Source organism: Salmo salar, chromosome ssa18 (genome assembly GCF_905237065.1).
Source record: "Salmo salar chromosome ssa18, Ssal_v3.1, whole genome shotgun sequence".
Lineage (NCBI taxonomy): Eukaryota > Metazoa > Chordata > Actinopteri > Salmoniformes > Salmonidae > Salmo > Salmo salar.
This window is the reverse complement of record NC_059459.1, coordinates 68628117-68648037: the sequence shown is the minus strand read 5'-3', so window position 1 is coordinate 68648037 and position 19921 is coordinate 68628117. Positions and strand designations below refer to the sequence as shown.

The 19921-nt window shown below is 42.4% G+C and overlaps 1 protein-coding gene and 3 non-coding genes across 18 annotated transcripts in view; 3 read left to right on the top strand and 1 right to left on the bottom strand.

The window, feature by feature from the left end:
* The first annotated feature begins 3731 nt into the window (after positions 1 to 3731).
* trnad-guc (transfer RNA aspartic acid (anticodon GUC)) lies at positions 3732 to 3803 on the top strand. The gene has a single exon. It is a non-coding gene; the product is annotated as a tRNA-Asp (tRNA).
* A 278-nt stretch (positions 3804 to 4081) lies between these two features.
* On the top strand, positions 4082 to 4155 carry trnan-guu (transfer RNA asparagine (anticodon GUU)). The gene has a single exon. It is a non-coding gene; the product is annotated as a tRNA-Asn (tRNA).
* A 6117-nt stretch (positions 4156 to 10272) lies between these two features.
* Positions 10273 to 10346, top strand: trnan-guu (transfer RNA asparagine (anticodon GUU)). Its single transcript has one exon. It is a non-coding gene; the product is annotated as a tRNA-Asn (tRNA).
* A 3362-nt stretch (positions 10347 to 13708) lies between these two features.
* The window catches only part of gba2 (glucosidase, beta (bile acid) 2), a 44740-nt gene continuing 38527 nt past the window's right edge, over positions 13709 to 19921 (bottom strand). For all 15 annotated transcript variants that reach the window (XM_014156205.2, XM_014156208.2, XM_014156207.2 and 12 more), the window contains 3 exons: positions 19664 to 19779; positions 19076 to 19267; positions 13709 to 14944 (listed from right to left, as the gene is read on the bottom strand). In XM_014156205.2, the coding sequence (XP_014011680.2) occupies positions 14636 to 14944; positions 19076 to 19267; positions 19664 to 19779 (617 nt within the window). In that variant the 3' untranslated portion in view covers positions 13709 to 14635. The remainder of the gene's footprint in view (positions 14945 to 19075; positions 19268 to 19663; positions 19780 to 19921) is intronic.

The following is a 19921-nucleotide window of genomic DNA, read 5'->3' as shown; positions in this document are numbered from 1 at the left end:
TGCTAAGCATTCAAAATGTAACGACTTCTTATGGGTGTCAGGGATAATGTATGGAGTAAAAAGTACATTATTCTCTTTAGAAATGTAGTGAAGTAAAAGTAGTCCAAAATATGATTAGTTAAGTACAGATACCCCAAAAAACGACTTAAGAATTACTTTAAAGTATTTTTACTTAAGTACTTTACACCACTGTATATGAATCTGGCTCGACGGACTATATCATTTAGTTATATATATATATATATATATATACATACACTGCTCAAAAAAATAAAGGGAACACTTAAACAACACAATGTAACTCCAAGTCAATCACACTTCTGTGAAATCAAACTGTCCACTTAGGAAGCAACACTGATTGACAATAAATTTCACATGCTGTTGTGCAAATGGAATAGACAACAGGTGGAAATTATAGGCAATTAGCAAGACACCCCCAATAAAGGAGTGGTTCTGCAGGTGGGGACCACAGACCACTTCTCAGTTCCTATGCTTCCTGGCTGATGTTTTGGTCACTTTTGAATGCTGGCGGTGCTTTCACTCTAGTGGTAGCTTGAGACGGAGTCTACAACCCACACAAGTGGCTCAGGTAGTGCAGCTCATCCAGGATGGCACATCAATGCGAGCTGTGGCAAGAAGGTTTGCTGTGTCTGTCAGCGTAGTGTCCAGAGCATGGAGGCGCTACCAGGAGACAGGCCAGTACATCAGGAGATGTGGAGGAGGCCGTAGGAGGGCAACAACCCAGCAGCAGGACCGCTACCTACGCCTTTGTGCAAGGAGGAGCAGGAGAAGCACTGCCAGAGCCCTGCAAAATGACCTCCAGCAGGCCACAAATGTGCATGTGTCTGCTCAAACGGTCAGAAACAGACTCCATGAGGGTGGTATGAGGGCCCGACGTCCACAGGTGGGGGGTTGTGCTTACAGCCCAACACCGTGCAGGACGTTTGGCATTTGCCAGAGAACACCAAGATTGGCAAATTCGGCACTGGCGCCCTGTGCTCTTCACAGATGAAAGCAGGTTCACACTGAGCACATGTGACAGACGTGACAGAGTCTGGAGACGCCGTGGAGAACGTTCTGCTGCCTGCAACATCCTCCAGCATGACCGGTTTGGCGGTGGGTCAGTCATGGTGTGGGGTGGCATTTCTCTGGGGGGCCGCACAGCCCTCCATGTGCTCGCCAGAGGTAGCCTGACTGCCATTAGGTACCGAGATGAGATCCTCAGACCCCTTGTGAGACCATATGCTGGTTCAGTTGGCCCTGGGTTCCTCCTAATGCAAGACAATGCTAGACCTCATGTGGCTGGAGTGTGTCAGCAGTTCCTACAAGAGGAAAGGCATTGATCCTATGGACTGGCCCGCCCGTTCCCCAGACCTGAATCCAATTGAGCACATCTGGGACATCATGTCTCGCTCCATCCACCAACGCCACGTTGCACCACAGACTGTCCAAGAGTTGGCGGATGCTTTAGTCCAGGTCTGGGAGGAGATCCCTCAGGAGACCATCCGCCACCTTATCAGGAGCATGCCCAGGCGTTGTAGGGAGGTCATACAGGCACGTGGAGGCCACACACACTACTGAGCCTCATTTTGACTTGTTTTAAGGACATTACATCAAAGTTGGATCAGCCTGTAGTGTGGTTTTCCACTTTAATTCTGAGTGTGACTCAAAATCCAGACCTCCATGGGTTGATAAATTGGATTTCCATTGATTATTTTTTTGTGATTTTGTTGTCAGCACATTAAACTATGTAAAGAAAAAAGTATTTAATAAGATTATTTCTTTCATTCAGATCGAGGATGTGTTGTTTAAGTGTTCCCTTTATTTTTTTGATCAGTATATATATATATATATATATATATATATATATATATATATATATATATATATATATATATATTATATTTAACGGCGGTACATCATTACTTTAAGAAGCGAAGGTCAGTCAATCTGGAAAATTTCAACAACTTTGAAAGTTTCTTCAAGCGCAGTCGCAAAAACCATCAAGCGCTATGATGAAACTGGCTCTCATGAGGACCGCCACAGGAAAGGAAGACCCAGAGTTAGCTCTGCTGCGGAGAAAAAGTTCTTGCGAGTTACCAGCCTCAGAAATTGCAGCCCAAATAAATGCTTCACAGAGTTCAAGTAACAGACACATCTCAACATCAACTGTTCAGAAGAGACTACGTGAATCAGGCCTTCATGGTCGAATTGCTGTAAAACAAAAACATTACTAAAGGACACCAATAATATGAAGAGACTTGCTTGGGCCAAGAAACACGAGCAATGGCCATTAGATTGTTGGAAATCTGTCCTTTGGTCTGACTCCAAATTTGAGATTTTTGGTTCCAACCGCTCTGTCTTTGTGAGACGCGGAGTAGGTGAACGCATGATCTCCGCGTGTGTGATTCCCACCGTGAAGCAAGGAGGAGGTGTGATGGTGTGGGGATGCTTTGCTGGTGACACTGTTGGTGATTTTATTTAGAATTCAAGGCACACTTAACCAGCATTGCTACCACAGTATTCTGCAGCGATACGCCATCCCATCTGGTTTGCGCTTAGTGGGACTATCATTTGTTTTTCAACAGGACAATGACCCAACACACCTCCAGGCTGTGTAAGGGCTATTTGACCAAGAAGGAGAGTGATGGAGTGCTGCATCAAATGACCTGGCCTCCACAATCACCTGATTGAGAGAGTTTGGGATGAGTTGGACCGCAGAGTGAAGGAAAAGCAGCCAACAAGTGCTCAGCATTTGTGGGAACTCCTTCAAGACTGTTGAAAAGCATTCCACTTGCAGCTGGTGGAGAGAATGCCAAGAGTGTGCAAAGCTGTCATCAAGACAAAGGGTGGCTACTTTGAAGAATATAAAATATATTTTTATTTCTTTAACAATTTTTTAGTTACTACAAGATACCATGTGTTATTTTATAGTTTTGATGTCTTCACTTTTATTCTACAATGTAGAAAATAGTAAAAAATCTAGAAAAAAAAAACCTTGAATGAGTAGGTGTGTCCCAACTTTTGACTGGTTCTGGATATGTGTATGTATGTCTATATTAATCTGGTTTGAGGAACAATAAATTCAGAATCTATTATCCACTCTTGTTACTGCTAGAACTTCTTTTCATTTTCAGCAACCCCCATTATGATAAATCACTGTATATCACCTTGTATAACTTTGAGAAAATTCTAATGAATGTTTTTTGTCTCGTTGTTTAAAGTGTGCGCAGGACTTGTTTATAGGAAAATGTTGGTATCGTGTTTGTTAGGGATGGTTGTCAGAGTTGACCGTGTTTGTTTGGGATAGTTGTCAGAGTTGACCGTGTTTGTTAGGGATGGTTGTCAAGAGTTGACTGAAGGACTAAATGCGCCAGCTCGATATACCGTCATCAAATGTAAAATCAACAGTTGTTTTATTAAATAAAGCATTTCAATTGTCACGGTGTATCCCTGTATGTAATAATGTCTCAATGATCATTTAATTTAGAAAAAACGTTTTCAGTATTAAAATAGGCCCACCCCCGCAAAAAAGGTCAACAAAAATGAACAGGCACACAAGTAATGAAATTCTGAGGTCCGTTTGGATATTCGAATATTCAAACAACCGTGGTCGTCTGCTGTGTGTGTGTGTATGCGTGTCTAAATGTGGACTTATATTGACAAAGAAGGGGATGCTGTTGCTTTAACTGAAAGTGACCTGCAGAGGTAGAATTCCAGCACACACTCAGTCCTCGTTAGTATAGTGGTCAGTATCCCCGCCTGTCACGCGGGAGACCGGGGTTCAATTCCCCGACGGGGAGGTGAACATTTTATTGTCCTTTTACTTCAACGGGAGACGGATTGGGAGGGACATGAACAACATTTAGAAAACATCTGTCTTTGAGATAAACCACGTAGTATATACGTCTGTTCAGATCTGGATATTACCCCTCTGTTTAGCCGCACAATTATGAATGGAAGCTGAATATGTCTCTTTCTGGATAAGATAATAGCATTTTTGCAACCACGTAACGGCGGAGTGATTTCCATGAAATGAACGTGGTCCTTGTTCCACGTGGGTCCATGTTCTAGCAGTTTAGTCTCTGTGGCGCAATTGGTTAGCGCGTTAGACTGTTAATCTAAAGCTTGGTGGTTCAAGCCCACCCAGGGACGAGTGTTTTCTAATTGTTGAGCTCTGTGATGTAAGAACACTTTCCTGGAGTGTATTAATTTGATGACGTGTACTCTTTTTTTAAACGTGATTGGTGAGTTGTTGAATGTAAAAGAGGAGGAGTATGATATTTTACATCCTAGTAAAATGGGTGTCAGTGGCCTGTGATCATCAGTTGCTGAATAGCTTCACCATGTATCTAAACTCCAGATAGAATGAGATCGCAGACAGCCAGGGGTCAAAGGTCAGCTTTTTACCAACTCCATGTCTGTGGCTCAATTGCTTTGAGCCTTAGACTGTTAATCTAAAGTTTTGATTTATGTGTTTCAACATACAACATGAGAACAGTCGCATTGAAACCACAGGTAAAATGGGAGGCGGTGGCCTGATTGCATATATAGCTACAGAGGGTAGTGCGTACGGCCCAGTACATCACTGGGGCTAAGCTGCCTGCCATCCAGGACCTCTACACCAGGTGGTGTCAGAGGAAGGCCCTAAAAATTGTCAAAGAGTCCAGCCACCCCAGTCATAGACTGTTCTCTCTACTACCGCATGGCAAGCCGTACCGGAGTGCCAAGTCTAGGACAAAAAGGCTTCTACACAGTTTTTACCCGCAAGCCATAAGACTCCTGATCAGGCAATCAAATGGCTACCCAAACTATTTGCATTGTGTCCCGCCAACCCCTCTTTTACGCTTTTGCTACTCTCTGTTCATCATATATGCTTAGTCACTTTAACCATATCTACATGTACATACTACCTCAACCAGCCTGACTAACCGGTGTCTGTATGTAGCCTCGCTACTTTTATAGCCTCGCTACTGTATATAGCCTGTCTTTTTACTGTTGTTTTATTTCTTTACTTACCTATTGTTCACCTAATACCTTTTTTGCACTATTGGTTAAGAGCCTGTAAGTAAGCAGTTCACTGTAAGGTCTACACCTGTTGTATTCGGCACACGTGACAAATAAACTTGGATTTGATTTGAAAGCAAAGGCCTGTGGTTTTATTACTGTATATCTCGACCGTTTTGTTAGGAAAATATAAATCTGGCTCAAAGGACCATATTTTTGTATATAGATAAGCATCCTTCTCGAAGGACCATATACATCATCAATATATATTAACAGTGGTGGAAAAAGAACCCAATTGTCATTCTTGAGTAAAGTATATACATGTGGATACTTGAGTAAAAGTAAAGATGCTTTAAAAGAAAATGACTCAAGTAAAAGTTACTCCAGTAGTAAAATCTAAACGTTTTTGGTTTTAAATGTACTTGAGTATCAAAAGTAAAAGTGTAAATCATTTAAAATGTGTTATATTAAGCAAACCAAACAACACGATTATCTTATTTTTTAATTTACGGAGAGCCAGGGGCACGGTTCACCACTCAGCCACAATTTACAAACAAATCATTTGTGTTTAGTGAGTCTGCCAGATAAGAGGCAGTAGGGATGACCCGGGATGTTCTCTTGATAAGTGCGTGAATTGCACGATTTTCCTGTCCTGCTAAGCATTCAAAATGTAACGACTTCTTATGGGTGTCAGGGAAAATGTATGGAGTAAAAAGTACATTATTCTCTTTAGAAATGTAGTGAAGTAAAAGTAGTCCAAAATATGATTAGTTAAGTACAGATACCCCAAAAAACGACTTAAGAATTACTTTAAAGTATTTTTACTTAAGTACTTTACACCACTGTATATTAATCTGGCTCGACGGACTATATCATTTAGTTATATATATATATATATATATATATATACATACAGTGCTCAAAAAAATAAAGGGAACACTTAAACAACACAATGTAACTCCAAGTCAATCACACTTCTGTGAAATCAAACTGTCCACTTAGGAAGCAACACTGATTGACAATAAATTTCACATGCTGTTGTGCAAATGGAATAGACAACAGGTGGAAATTATAGGCAATTAGCAAGACACCCCCAATAAAGGAGTGGTTCTGCAGGTGGGGACCACAGACCACTTCTCAGTTCCTATGCTTCCTGGCTGATGTTTTGGTCACTTTTGAATGCTGGCGGTGCTTTCACTCTAGTGGTAGCTTGAGACGGAGTCTACAACCCACACAAGTGGCTCAGGTAGTGCAGCTCATCCAGGATGGCACATCAATGCGAGCTGTGGCAAGAAGGTTTGCTGTGTCTGTCAGCGTAGTGTCCAGAGCATGGAGGCGCTACCAGGAGACAGGCCAGTACATCAGGTGACGTGGAGGAGGCCGTAGGAGGGCAACAACCCAGCAGCAGGACCGCTACCTCCGCCTTTGTGCAAGGAGAAGCAGGAGAAGCACTGCCAGAGCCCTGCAAAATGACCTCCAGCAGGCCACAAATGTGCATGTGTCTGATCAAACGGTCAGAAACAGACTCCATGAGGGTGGTATGAGGGCCCGACGTCCACAGGTGGGGGTTGTGCTTACAGCCCAACACCGTGCAGGACGTTTGGCATTTGCCAGAGAACACCAAGATTGGCAAATTCGCCACTGGCGCCCTGTGCTCTTCACAGATGAAAGCAGGTTCACACTGAGCACGTGACAGACGTGACAGAGTCTGGAGACGCCGTGGAGAATGTTCTGCTGCCTGCAACATCCTCCAGCATGACCGGTTTGGCGGTGGGTCAGTCATGGTGTGGGGTGGGGTGGGTGGCATTTCTCTGGGGGGCCGCACAGCCCTCCATGTGCTCGCCAGAGGTAGCCTGACTGCCATTAGGTACCGAGATGAGATCCTCAGACCCCTTGTGAGACCATATGCTGGTTCAGTTGGCCCTGGGTTCCTCCTAATGCAAGACAATGCTAGACCTCATGTGGCTGGAGTGTGTCAGCAGTTCCTACAAGAGGAAAGGCATTGATCCTATGGACTGGCCCGCCCGTTCCCCAGACCTGAATCCAATTGAGCACATCTGGGACATCATGTCTCGCTCCATCCACCAACGCCACGTTGCACCACAGACTGTCCAAGAGTTGGCGGATGCTTTAGTCCAGGTCTGGGAGGAGATCCCTCAGGAGACCATCCGCCACCTCATCAGGAGCATGCCCAGGCGTTGTAGGGAGGTCATACAGGCACGTGGAGGCCACACACACTACTGAGCCTCATTTTGACTTGTTTTAAGGACATTACATCAAAGTTGGATCAGCCTGTAGTGTGGTTTTCCACTTTAATTCTGAGTGTGACTCAAAATCCAGACCTCCATGGGTTGATAAATTGGATTTCCATTGATTATTTTTGTGTGATTTTGTTGTCAGCACATTAAACTATGTAAAGAAAAAAGTATTTAATAAGATTATTTCTTTCATTCAGATCGATGATGTGTTGTTTAAGTGTTCCCTTTATTTTTTTGATCAGTATATATATATATATATATATATATATATATATATATATATATATTTAACGGCGGTACATCATTACTTTAAGAAGCGAAGGTCAGTCAATCTGGAAAATTTCAACAACTTTGAAAGTTTCTTCAAGCGCAGTCGCAAAAACCATCAAGCACTATGATGAAACTGGCTCTCATGAGGACCGCCACAGGAAAGGAAGACCCAGAGTTAGCTCTGCTGCGGAGAAAAAGTTCATTCGAGTTACCAGCCTCAGAAATTGCAGCCCAAATAAATGCTTCACAGAGTTCAAGTAACAGACACATCTCAACATCAACTGTTCAGAAGAGACTACGTGAATCAGGCCTTCATGGTCGAATTGCTGTAAAACAAAAACATTACTAAAGGACACCAATAATATGAAGAGACTTGCTTGGGCCAAGAAACACGAGCAATCGCCATTAGATTGTTGGAAATCTGTCCTTTGGTCTGACTCCAAATTTGAGATTTTTGGTTCCAACCGCTCTGTCTTTGTGAGACGCGGAGTAGGTGAACGCATGATCTCCGCGTGTGTGATTCCCAACGTGAAGCAAGGAGGAGGTGTGATGGTGTGGGGATGCTTTGCTGGTGACACTGTTGGTGATTTTATTTAGAATTCAAGGCACACTTAACCAGCATGGCTACCACAGCATTCTGCAGCGATACGCCATCCCATCTGGTTTGCGCTTAGTGGGACTATCATTTGTTTTTCAACAGGACAATGACCCAACACACCTCCAGGCTGTGTAAGGGCTATTTGACCAAGAAGGAGAGTGATGGAGTGCTGCATCAGATGACCTGGCCTCCACAATCACCTGAACTCAACTCAATTGAGAGAGTTTGGGATGAGTTGGACCGCAGAGTGAAGGAAAAGCAGCCAACAAGTGCTCAGCATATTTGGGAACTCCTTCAAGACTGTTGAAAAGCATTCCAGGTGCAGCTGGTGGAGAGAATGCCAAGAGTGTGCAAAGCTGTCATCAAGACAAAGGGTGGCTACTTTGAAGAATATAAAATATATTTTTATTTCTTTAACACTTTTTTAGTTACTACAAGATACCATGTGTTATTTTATAGTTTTGATGTCTTCACTTTTATTCTACAATGTAGAAAATAGTAAAAAATCTAGAAGAAAAAAACCCTTGAATGAGTAGGTGTGTCCCAACTTTTGACTGGTTCTGGATATGTGTATGTATGTATATATTAATCTGGTTTGAGTAACAATAAATTCAGAATCTATTATCCACTCTTGTTACTGCTAGAACTTCTTTTCATTTTCAGCAACCCCCATTATGATAAATCACTGTATATCACCTTGTATAGCTTTGAGAAAATTCTAATGAATGTATTTTGTCTCGTTGTTTAAAGTGTGCGCAGGACTTGTTTATAGGAAAATGTTGGTATCGTGTTTGTTAGGGATGGTTGTCAGAGTTGACTGGAGGACTAAATGCGCTAGCTCGATGCACCGTCATCAAAGCTAAATTCAACAGTTCAACTGTTGTTTTATTAAATAAAGCATTTCAATTGGCACGGCATATCCCTGTATGTAATAATGTCTCAATGATCATTTAATTTAGAAAAAACGTTTTCATTGTTAAAATAGGCCCACCCCCGCAAAAAAGGTCAACAAAAATGAACAGGGACACAAGTAATGAAATACTGAGGTCCGTTTGGAGATTTGAATATTCAAATAACCGTGGTAGTCTGCTGTGTGTGTGTGTGTATGCGTGTCTAAATGTAGACTTATATTGACAAAGAAGGGGATGCTGTTGCTTTAACTGGAAGTGACCTGCAGAGGTAGAATTCCAGCACACACTCAGTCCTCGTTAGTATAGTGGTCAGTATCCCCGCCTGTCACGCTGGAGATTGTGGTTCAATTCCCCGACGGGGAGGTGAACGTTTTATTGTCATTTTACTTCTGCCTGTGAGAGAAGCCTCATTGTAAAATTACGTTCAGTACTTGTCTTTACTCCACTATAGCTACTCTACAGTGTCGTTTAACCCACTTGTAAAATGGACGGTGGTGGCAAAGGTCTGTTGTTTTATTACTGTAGATCTTGACCGTTCTGTTTTGAAAATATACATCTCACTCAAAGGAACATATAATTGTATATAGATAAGAATCCGTCTCGAAGGACCATATATTATGGAGATCGATCTGGCTCAGGGACCATGAATTCAGAATCTATAATAGAGTACCACAGTGCTCTCCTTGCATGCTTTCTCCGGTGAGATAGTTTCAGCCGAGAGGAAGAGGGAAAATGTGAAGGCTCACTCTTCCCAAAATCTGTCCAGGATAAAACCAATGTGTTTCTATGGACATAATATGCAGACCTAAGCTTATCGCCAGCCTATTGAAATAACCGTGATCGTCCCAAGTGTGTGTATGTGCGTCTACAACCAGTGGAACAAGGGATCCTCTGGCATTGTTAACTGATGTGCATGGGTAGAATTCCAGCACACACTCAGTCCTCGTAAGTAATAGTTGTCAGTATCCCCGCCTGTCAACGGGAGACGGGTTGGGAGGGACATGAACAATATTCAGAAAACGTCTGTCTTTGAGATAAACCACGTAGTATATACGTCTGTTCAGATCTGGATGTTACCCCTCTGTTTTGCCACACAATTATGAATGAAAGCTGAATATGTCTCTTTCTGGATAAGATAATAGCATTTTTGCAACAACGTAACGGCGGAGTGATTTCCATGAAATGAACGTAGTCCTTGTTCCACGTGGGTCCATGTTCTACCAGTTTAGTCTCTGTGGCGCAATTGGTTAGCGCGTTAGACTGTTAATCTAAAGGTTGGTGGTTCAAGCCCACCCAGGGACGAGTGTTTTCTAATTGTTGAGCTCTGTGATGTAAGAACACTTTCCTGGAGTGTAAATTTGATGACGTGTATTCTGTTTTTAGACATGATTGGTGAGTTGTTGAATGTAAAAGAGGAGGAGTATGATATTTTACATCCTAGTAAAATGGGTGTCAGTGGCCTGTGATCATCAGTTGCAGAATAGCTTCACCATATATCTAAACTCCATATAAAATGAGATCACAGACAGCCAGGGGTCAAAGTTCAGCTTTCTACCAAATCCATGTCTGTGGTTCAATTGCTTTGAGCCTTAAACTGTTAATCTAAAGATTTGATTTATGTGTTTGAACATACAACATGAGAACAGTCGCATTGAAACCACTGGTAAAATGGGTGTCATTGACCTGATTTGTAAAGGTCTGTGGTGTTATTACTGTATATCTTGACCATTCTGTTTGGGAAAATATAAATCTGTCTCAAAGGACCTTATCATTGTATCTAGATAAGCATCCTGCTCGAAGGACCATATATAATGTATATGAGTCCGGCTCGAAGGACCATGTCAGTATGTATCAAATCAAATTGTATTGGTGACATACACGTGTTTAGCAGATGTTATTGCGGGTGTACCGAAATGCTTGTGCTTCTAGTCCCGACAGTGTATTAATATCTAACAAGTAATATCTAACAATTTCACAACATATACCCTATACACACCAATCTAAGTAAAGGAATGGAATTAAGAATATATAAATATAGGAAGAGCAATGTCAGAGCGACATAGACTAAGATACAGTAGAATAGTATAGAATACAGTATATACATATGAGATGAGTAATGCAAGATATGTAAACATTATTAAAGTGACTAGTGTTCCATTTATTAAAGTGGATATGATTTCTAGTCTATGCCTATAGGCAGCAGCCTCTAATGTGCTATTGATGGCTGTTTTAACAGTGATGGCCTTGAGATAGCTGTTTTTCAGTCTCTCCAGTGTCCTGGAGGGCAGGGAGTTTGCCCCCGGTGATGCGTTGTGCAGACCTCACTACCCTCTGGAGAGCCCTGAGGTTGTGGGTGGTGCAGTTGCCGTACCATGCGGTGATACAGCCCGACAGGATGCTCTCAATTGTGCATCTGTAAACGTTTGTGAGGGTTTTTAGTGACAAGCCAAATTTCTTCAGCGCTGTTGCGCCTTATTCACCACACTGTCTGTGTGGGTGTACCATTTCAGTTTGTCAGTGATGTGTTACGCCAAGGAACTTAAAGCTTTCACCTTCTCCACTGTGGTACCGTCGATGTGGATAGGGGGATGCTCCCTCTGCTGTTTCCTGAAGTCTACGATCATCTCCTTTGTTTTGGGCCTCGAGCTTAGTGATGAGCTTGGAGGGTACTATGGTGTTGAATGCTGAGCTGCAGTCAATGAACAGCATTCTTACATAGGTATTCCTCTTTTCCAGATGGGATAGGACAGTGTGCAGTGCGATGGCGATTGCATCGTCTGTGGATCTATTGGGGCGGTAAGCAAATCGAAGTGGGTCCAGGGTGACTGGTAAGGTGATATGATCCTTGACTAGTCTCTCAAAGCACTTCATGATGACAGAAGTGAGTGCTACAGGGCGATAGGCATTTAGTTCAGTTACCTTTGCTTTTTTGGATACAGGAACAATGGTGGCTTGAAGCATGTGGGACCGCGGACTGGGATAGGGAGAGATTGAATATGTACGTAAACACTCCAGCCAGCTGGTCTGCGCATGCTCTGAGGACGCGGCTAGGTATGCCGTCTGGGCCGTCAGACTTGTGAGGGTTAACACGCTTAAATGTCTTACGTCGGCCACGGAGAAGGAGAGCCCACAGTCCTTGGTAGCGGGCCACGTCAGTGGCACTCTGTTATCCTCAAAGCGGGTGAAGAAGCTGTTTAGTTTGACCGGAAGCAAGACACCAGTGTCCGCCACGTGACTGGTTTTCTTTCTGTAGTCCGTGATTGTCTGTATACCCTGCCACATACGTCTCGTGTCTGAGCCGTTGAATTGCGACTCCACTTTGTCTCTATACTGACATTTTGCTTGTTTGATTGCCTTGCGGAGGGAATAACTACACTGTTTGCATTCGGCCATATTCCCAGTCACCTTTCCATGGTTAAATGCTGTGGTTCGCGCTTTGTTTGCGCAAATGCCATCATCTATCCACGGTTTCTGGTTAGGGTTGGTTTTAATAGTCACAGTGGGTACAACATCTCCTCTGCACTTCCTTATAAACTTACTCACCGAATCAGCATATATTTCGATATTATTCTCTGAGGCTACCCGGATCATGTCCTAGTCCGCGTGATCAAAACAATCTTGAAGTGTGGATTCCAATTGGTCAGACCACCGTTGAATAGTTCTTATCACGGGTGCATCCTGTTTAAGTTTCTGCCTATAGGAAGGGAGGAGCAAAATGGAGTGGTGGTCAGATTTGTCAAAAGGAGGATGGGGGAGGGCCTTGTATGCATCACGGAAGTTAGAGTAGCGGTGATCCAGAGTTTTGCCAGCATGAGTACTACAGTCAATATGCTGATAGAATTTAGGTAGCCTTGTTCTCAAATTTGCTATGTAAAAATCCCCAGCTGCAATAAATGCGGCCTCAGGATATGTGGTTTCCAGTTTGCTTAAAGTCCAGTGAAGCTCTTTGAGGGCGGTCGTATATGACGTATATGAATCCGTCTCGAAGGACCATATCATCAATATGTAATAATCTGGCTTGACAGACTATATCATATATATATATATATATACATACACAGTATATATACATTTGCTTTGTGGAACAATACATTCATAATCTATTATCTACTCTTTTGTTAGACTGCTAGATCGTTTTCAGCAACCACATTACGATAAATAACTATGTCACCAACTTTGAGAAAATTCACATGAATGTATTTGTCTCATTGGATGTGTGTTTAAAGTGTGCGCTGGACTTGATATGGGAAAATGTTGGTATTGTGTGTGTTCGGGATGGGCATTTTTAATGATTTAACGATTCGGACTATGACTTTTTCCTGGTATCCAGATAGTCGACGTTCAAAAAAACATAAATAATAAAAATAAAATACATAACTAAATTCAAACGTTTGTTTTATTAAATAATTTCAATTGTCATGGTATATCCCTGTATGTAATGTCTCAATGATAATGTAATTTAGAAAAAACTTGAATAAACTCAAATAACCATGACAGTCCCTAGTGTGTACTTATATGGACAACCAGTGGAACAGGATGCTGTTGTGTGGTTAATTCCAGCACACACTCAGTCCTCATTAGTAGTGGGCAGTAACCCCTCCTTGAACTGTAAGGATTTTTCCCCCATCACTACAAAACTCAGTAAAAAAGATTCAGACAACTCGTTTTGTTTTTTCAACAGTTTATACAGCATTCAAACATATAGAGAAATAAAGAATAATCTTCAAATACCGATTTTTATCAAGTCTTTATTAGACTTCTGGACTCAGTCTACCATTGGTTAAACCTGCCAGTAGAAGTCTGAAATAATAAACATATTCTCATTCAAATTAAGACTAATTTGATTATAGCTGCTACAGTGATATACAGAGTCATTGTCACACTTTGCATTTGAGCTTGTTTTGTTCTGTATATGCAAGCTTGAGTATTTATGGTTGTGTCTTCAGGATGTGTGTGTGTGTGTCTACAGAGACAACCAGTGGAACAGGATGTAGCGTTGTAAACTCCATGTAGAATGAGATGACAGACAGCCAGAGGGCAAGGTTCAGTCATTAGATTCTGGAACTTGAAATCTTTAGAGAATCAAATGTTGTAGTTCTTCAGTTCGACTGCCTCAGTTCTGGGACAACCCCTTTTTTTTCAGTCTCTCCTTATCCACACCAGTCTGGTCCAGGGACGTGTTCAGCAGGGCACAACGTTGTGGCATTTTCTGATATAAATATGTTACGTAGAACTAACACCCCTCTCCGACATAGAATAATTAATCTCCGGTCAATTCATAACAGTTCTATATGCATCTTTCAACAACATTTAGGCTTCTGAACATGGCCCTGGTCCTGACTCTCCTCTCATTGGGAAGATCTCAATTGTATACTCATGTCCTCTCTCATCCCCTCCTTCTCAAAACCCATTGGGAGAAGGTCAGAGGGAAGGGACCTCTGGCTTTCCAATCCAATGGGTTTTGAGAAAGAGACAATTGTATACTCCTCATGTCCTCTCTCGCCTTGAGATCTTCCTCTGGTATCCCCTCTGTCCCTGTCCCAGCAACTCAGTCTCTGTGGTGGAATCAGCTACTTTCGATAACTTTTAGACTACTGAATGTGACCCTGGTCCCGACTCTCCTTCTGTCCTGGTTCTCCCTCAGTCTCAGTTGGTTTCGTGGTGGTGGTCTGGGGGGCCTGGTCAGTAGGTGTGGTGGTGGTCTGGGGGGACTGGTCTCGTGGTGGTGAGGTATCCAGGGCCAGCTGCATGGCCCAGATGCTGAGAGGCCTCATGTAGGCCAGGGAGCGGTAGATGCCCTTCTCACAGTAGGCCTCCGGGGTCTGAAAGGCCATGCCCAGACGCTCCCACACCGTCCGGTAGCAGCCCTCTGCTGTACGTAGACCCTCCTCCAACATACCCTGACACAGAGACAGAGAGATGGGTTCAGAGGTGAGATATTGGTTTTCCATGATTGGTAAATCGATTGGATTGACATAGTACATAGAGGTAGGTTTAGAAGTAACATATTTTGGGTTGAAATGTGGAAGATGGGAGAGGATTGGATGTCATATCTGAAAATGTTACATTTTGTATTATTTGTTGAATTTACTGAAATGAACTAACTCACTTTTGTACATCGCGCTGGTCTGTAGAATTGACCTTATTTTAGCACCCAAAAAACCTAATACTTCCAGATCAACTGTAATATCAATAGCATTGTAAAAGCACAATTTCTCCCATTTCCAACAAAATCAATGATAGAGGTCGACAGATTAATCGGAATGGCCGATTTCAAGTTTACATAACAATCGGTAATAGGCATTTTTGGACACCGATTATGGCCGATTACATCACACTCCACGAGGAGACTGCGTGGCAGGCTGACCACCTGTTATGCGAGTGCAGCAAGGAGCCAAGGTAAGGTGCTAGCTAGCATTAAACTTATCTTATAAAAAACTATCAATCTTAACATAATCACTAGTTTATCTAGTAATATCGTCAACCATGTGTAGTTATCTAGCTTGTCCTGTGTTGCATATAATCGATGCGGTGCCTGTTAATTTACCATTGAATCACAGCCTACTTCGCCCAAACGGGTGATGATTTAACAAGCGCATTCGTGAAAATGTCGTTGCACCAATGTGTACCTAACCATAAACATCAATGCCTTTCTTAAAATCAATACACAAAAATATATTTTTAAACCTGTATATTTAGTTAATATTGCCTGCTAACATGAATTTCTTTTAACTAGGGAAATTGTGTCACTTCTCCTGCGTTCTGTGCAAGCAGAGTCAGGGTATATGCAGCAGTTTGGGCCGCCTGGCTCGTTGCGAACTGTGTGAAGACCATTTCTTCCTAACAAAGACCGTAATTAATTTGCCAGAATTGTACATAATTATGACATAACATTGAAGGTTGTGCAATGTAACAGCAATATTTAGACTTAGGGATGCCACCCGTTAGATAAAATACGGAACGGTTCCGTATTTCACTGAAAGAATAAAAGTTTTGTTTTCAAAATTATAGTTTCTGGATTTGACCATATTAATGACCTATGGCTCGTATTTCTGTGTTATTATATTATAATTAAGTCTATGATTTGATATTTGATAGAGCAGTCTGACTGAGCGGTGGTAGGCAGCAGCAGGCTCGTAAGCATTCATTCAAACAGCACTTTACTGCATTTGCCAGCAGCTCTTCGCTGTGCTTCAAGCATTGCGCTGTTTATGACTTCAAGCCTATCAACTCCCGAGATTAGGCTGGCAATACTATAGTGCCTATTAGAACATCCAATAGACAAAGGTATATGAAATACAAATGGTATAGAGAGAAATAGTCCTATAATAACTACAACCTAAAACGTCTTACTGAATATTGAAGACTCATGTTAAAAGGAACCACCAGCTTTCATATGTTCTGAGCAAGGAACTTATACGTTAGCTTTTTTACATGGCACATATTTCACTTTTACTTTCTTCTCCAACACTGTGTTTTTGCATTATTTAAACCAAATTGAACATGTTTCATTATTTATTTGAGACCAAATTGATTTTATTGATGCATTATATTAAGTTAAGTGTTCATTCAGTATTGTTGTAATTGTCATTATCACACACACACACACACACACAGTGGGGGAAAAAAGTATTTGATCCCCTGCTGATTTTGTACGTTTGCCCACTGATAAAGAAAGGATCAGTGTATAATTTTAGTGGTAGGTTTATTTGAACAGTGAGACAGAATAACAACAAAAATATCCAGAAAAACGCATGTCAAAAATGTTATAAATTGATTTGCATTTTAATGAGGGAAATAAGTATCTGACCCCCTCTCAATCAGAAAGATTTCTGGCTCCCAGGTGTCTTTTATACAGGTAACGAGCTGAGATTTGGAGCACACTCTTAAAGGGAGTGCTCCTAACCGCAGCTTGTTACCTGTATAAAAGACACCTGTCCACAGAAGCAATCAATCAATCAGATTCCAAACTCTCCACCATGGCCAAGACCAAAGAGCTCTCCAAGGATGTCAGGGACAAGATTGTAGACCTACACAAGGCTGGAATGGGCTACAAGACCATCGCCAAGCAGCTTGGTGAGAAGGTGACAACATTTGGTGCGATTATAAGCAAATGGGAGAAACACAAAAGAACTGTCAATATCCCTCGGCCTGGGGCTCCATGCAAGATCTCACCTCGTGGGGTTGCAATGATCATGAGAACGGTGAGGAATCAGCCCAGAACTACACGGGAGGATCTTGTCAATGATCTCAAGGCAGCTGGGACCATAGTCACCAAGAAAACAATTGGTAATACACTACGCCGTGAAGGACTGAAATCCTGCAGCGCCCACAAGGTCCCCCTGCTCAAGAATACATATACATGCCCGTCTGAAGTTTGCCAATGAACATCTGAATGATTCAGAGGACAACTGGTGAAAGTGTTGTGGTCAGATGAGACCAAAAGTGAGCTTTTTGGCATCAACTCAACTCGCCGTGTTTGGAGGAGGAGGAGGAATGCTGCCTATGACCCCAAGAACACCATCTCCACCGTCAAACATGGAGGTGGAAACATTATGCTTTGGGGGTGTTTTTCTGCTAAGGGCATAGGACAACTTCACCGCATCAAAGGGACGATAGACGGGGCCATGTACCGTCAAATCTTGGGTGAGAACCTCCTTCCCTCAGCCAGGGCGTTGAAAATGGGTCGTGGATGGGTATTCCAGCATGACAATGACCCAAAACACACAGCCAAGGCAACAAAGGAGTGGCTCAAGAAGAAGCACACTAAGGTCCTGGAGTGGCCTAGCCAGTCTCCAGACCTTAATCTCATAGAAAATCTGTGGAGGGAGTTGAAGGTTCGAGTTGTCAAATGTCAGCCTCGAAACCTTAATGACTTGGAGAAGAGCTGCAAAGAGGAGTGGGACAAAATCCCTCCTGAGATGTGTGCAAACCTGGTGGCCAACTACAAGAAACGTCTGACCTCTGTGATTGCCAACAAGGGTTTTTCCACCAAGTACTAAGTCATGTTTTGCAGAGGGGTCAAATACTTATTTCTCTCATTAAAATGCAAATAATTTCATAACATTTTTGACATGCGTTTTTCTGGATTTTTTGTTGTTGTTATTCTGTCTCTCACTGTTCAAATAAACCTTATATTAAAAATATACACTGATCATTTCTTTGTAAGTGGGCAAACGTACAAAATCAGTAGGGGCTCAAATACTTTTTCCCCCCACTGTATATATAAAATTCGGCATCAGCTTTTTTTGGTCCTCCAATAAATCGGTATTGGCGGTGAAAAATCATAATCGGTCAACCTCTACTCCATGATGCCCATCTCTGCATGATTCAAGAAGGCAATGAGCTCCGTCAGGTCTTTTTAAAAATGGCGGGTGGGGAAGCGAAACCTACTGCGTGATAGTGAGAAGGAGATGTCGTGTGGGGAAACGGCTTTTTTCACTCGATCTGTCCAACTTATCACCTTATCGCCTCTAAAATGTAAATACAACATTATAAAGAGTTTATAGAATGTGTCATTACATACCTATTTGAAGGTTTGTGTCGAATTTGAATTGGGTTTTTCGGGCGGTGCTAAAGTGATCTTCAAAAGTAAACAGCGGCTTTTGAGAGTCATGATAGCTTGCAATGATGATGCAAAAAATGACTAGGTATCCCCCCTTACACTGTCCCCTTCTTGTTTTTAAACGGTGAGAGAAGTGCTACACCTGGTGGAGAGAGGCTATAAGACAGAATTAGTTGCTTTATGCATGCTGTACGTTACGCCATGACTCGTGGTCCGTTTTTTCAACTTTTCTCCAATACTATAGAGCCATTACCATGTCAATCAACGCTTGAATAGTTCACACACCAGATTTTGATGTCTACAAAGTCGCTACATTCCCATTAGTTTTCATTGCAGCCTCGTTTGAATGTCGCGGTTGCCACATTTGTACGGAATGGGGTTAGTCACCGTTACTTGAAAAAGGTTTGTTCAAAAGGTCAGGAGGCTTCCCTCCCCTCTCCCCCTGCTGACTTTCTCACTCACTCACCTCATGGATCATAATAGCAGCCAGTCCGTAGACCACCCCGATCCACACCTCGTCTGACTGGACACTGGAGTGGTCAGGTACCCCCTCCGGCCTCATACCGTTGACCGCACCCATCTGACCCCCAGCGAAACTCATCACGTTCAGGTCAAACACAGACTTCAGTGCACTGCAAATCTTCTCCTTAGGAAAGGCCTGGGGAGGGGTAGTGCTTTGTTTTGTTTGTGTAGTTAGAGACAATCAGTGTGGTCAGAATGCTATGTTGAGTCAGGATGTCATTAACAGTAATCATTTTACAAGTTATTTTAAGCACTTTAAGGCACTGTCACTTTACATAGTCAGCAAGATAAAAAAGGAATACGCGATAATATAAGCAACGAAGTCCCATTCCAATAAGTAAGAAAAATCGGATAAAAATCATAGTACAATCATTACTTGACCAGTGGAGGTTGAAAACATCAGTCTGATCAGGATCAAAATGTTCCTCTGTTTGCCCAGTTTGTGGCGCGTGTTTGGTCAATCGTTTTTTTTTATTAGGGTTTTAGTAGTCAACAATAGTATTACTATTTATGTCTTGGCTTTGTGTCTGACCTGAAACTGGCCATCTCCCAATCCAGATGCCCGTAGGAACCACTGGCCAGCACACTGGTCTGACATCACACTGTTGGAGAGATCCTGCCCACTACTGTCGTAGTTGTAGTACCGGCCTGAAGAGACAGCGATATAGTCAGCTTTTAGTCTTAATTATACAGCTAAATTAGAGCCAGGCTGTGAATGGTGTTTTTACTATGAGGCTTATCTCTTATCTCAAATTCCCAACCCGTCAGGGAATTGGAGCCCGGTCTCCCT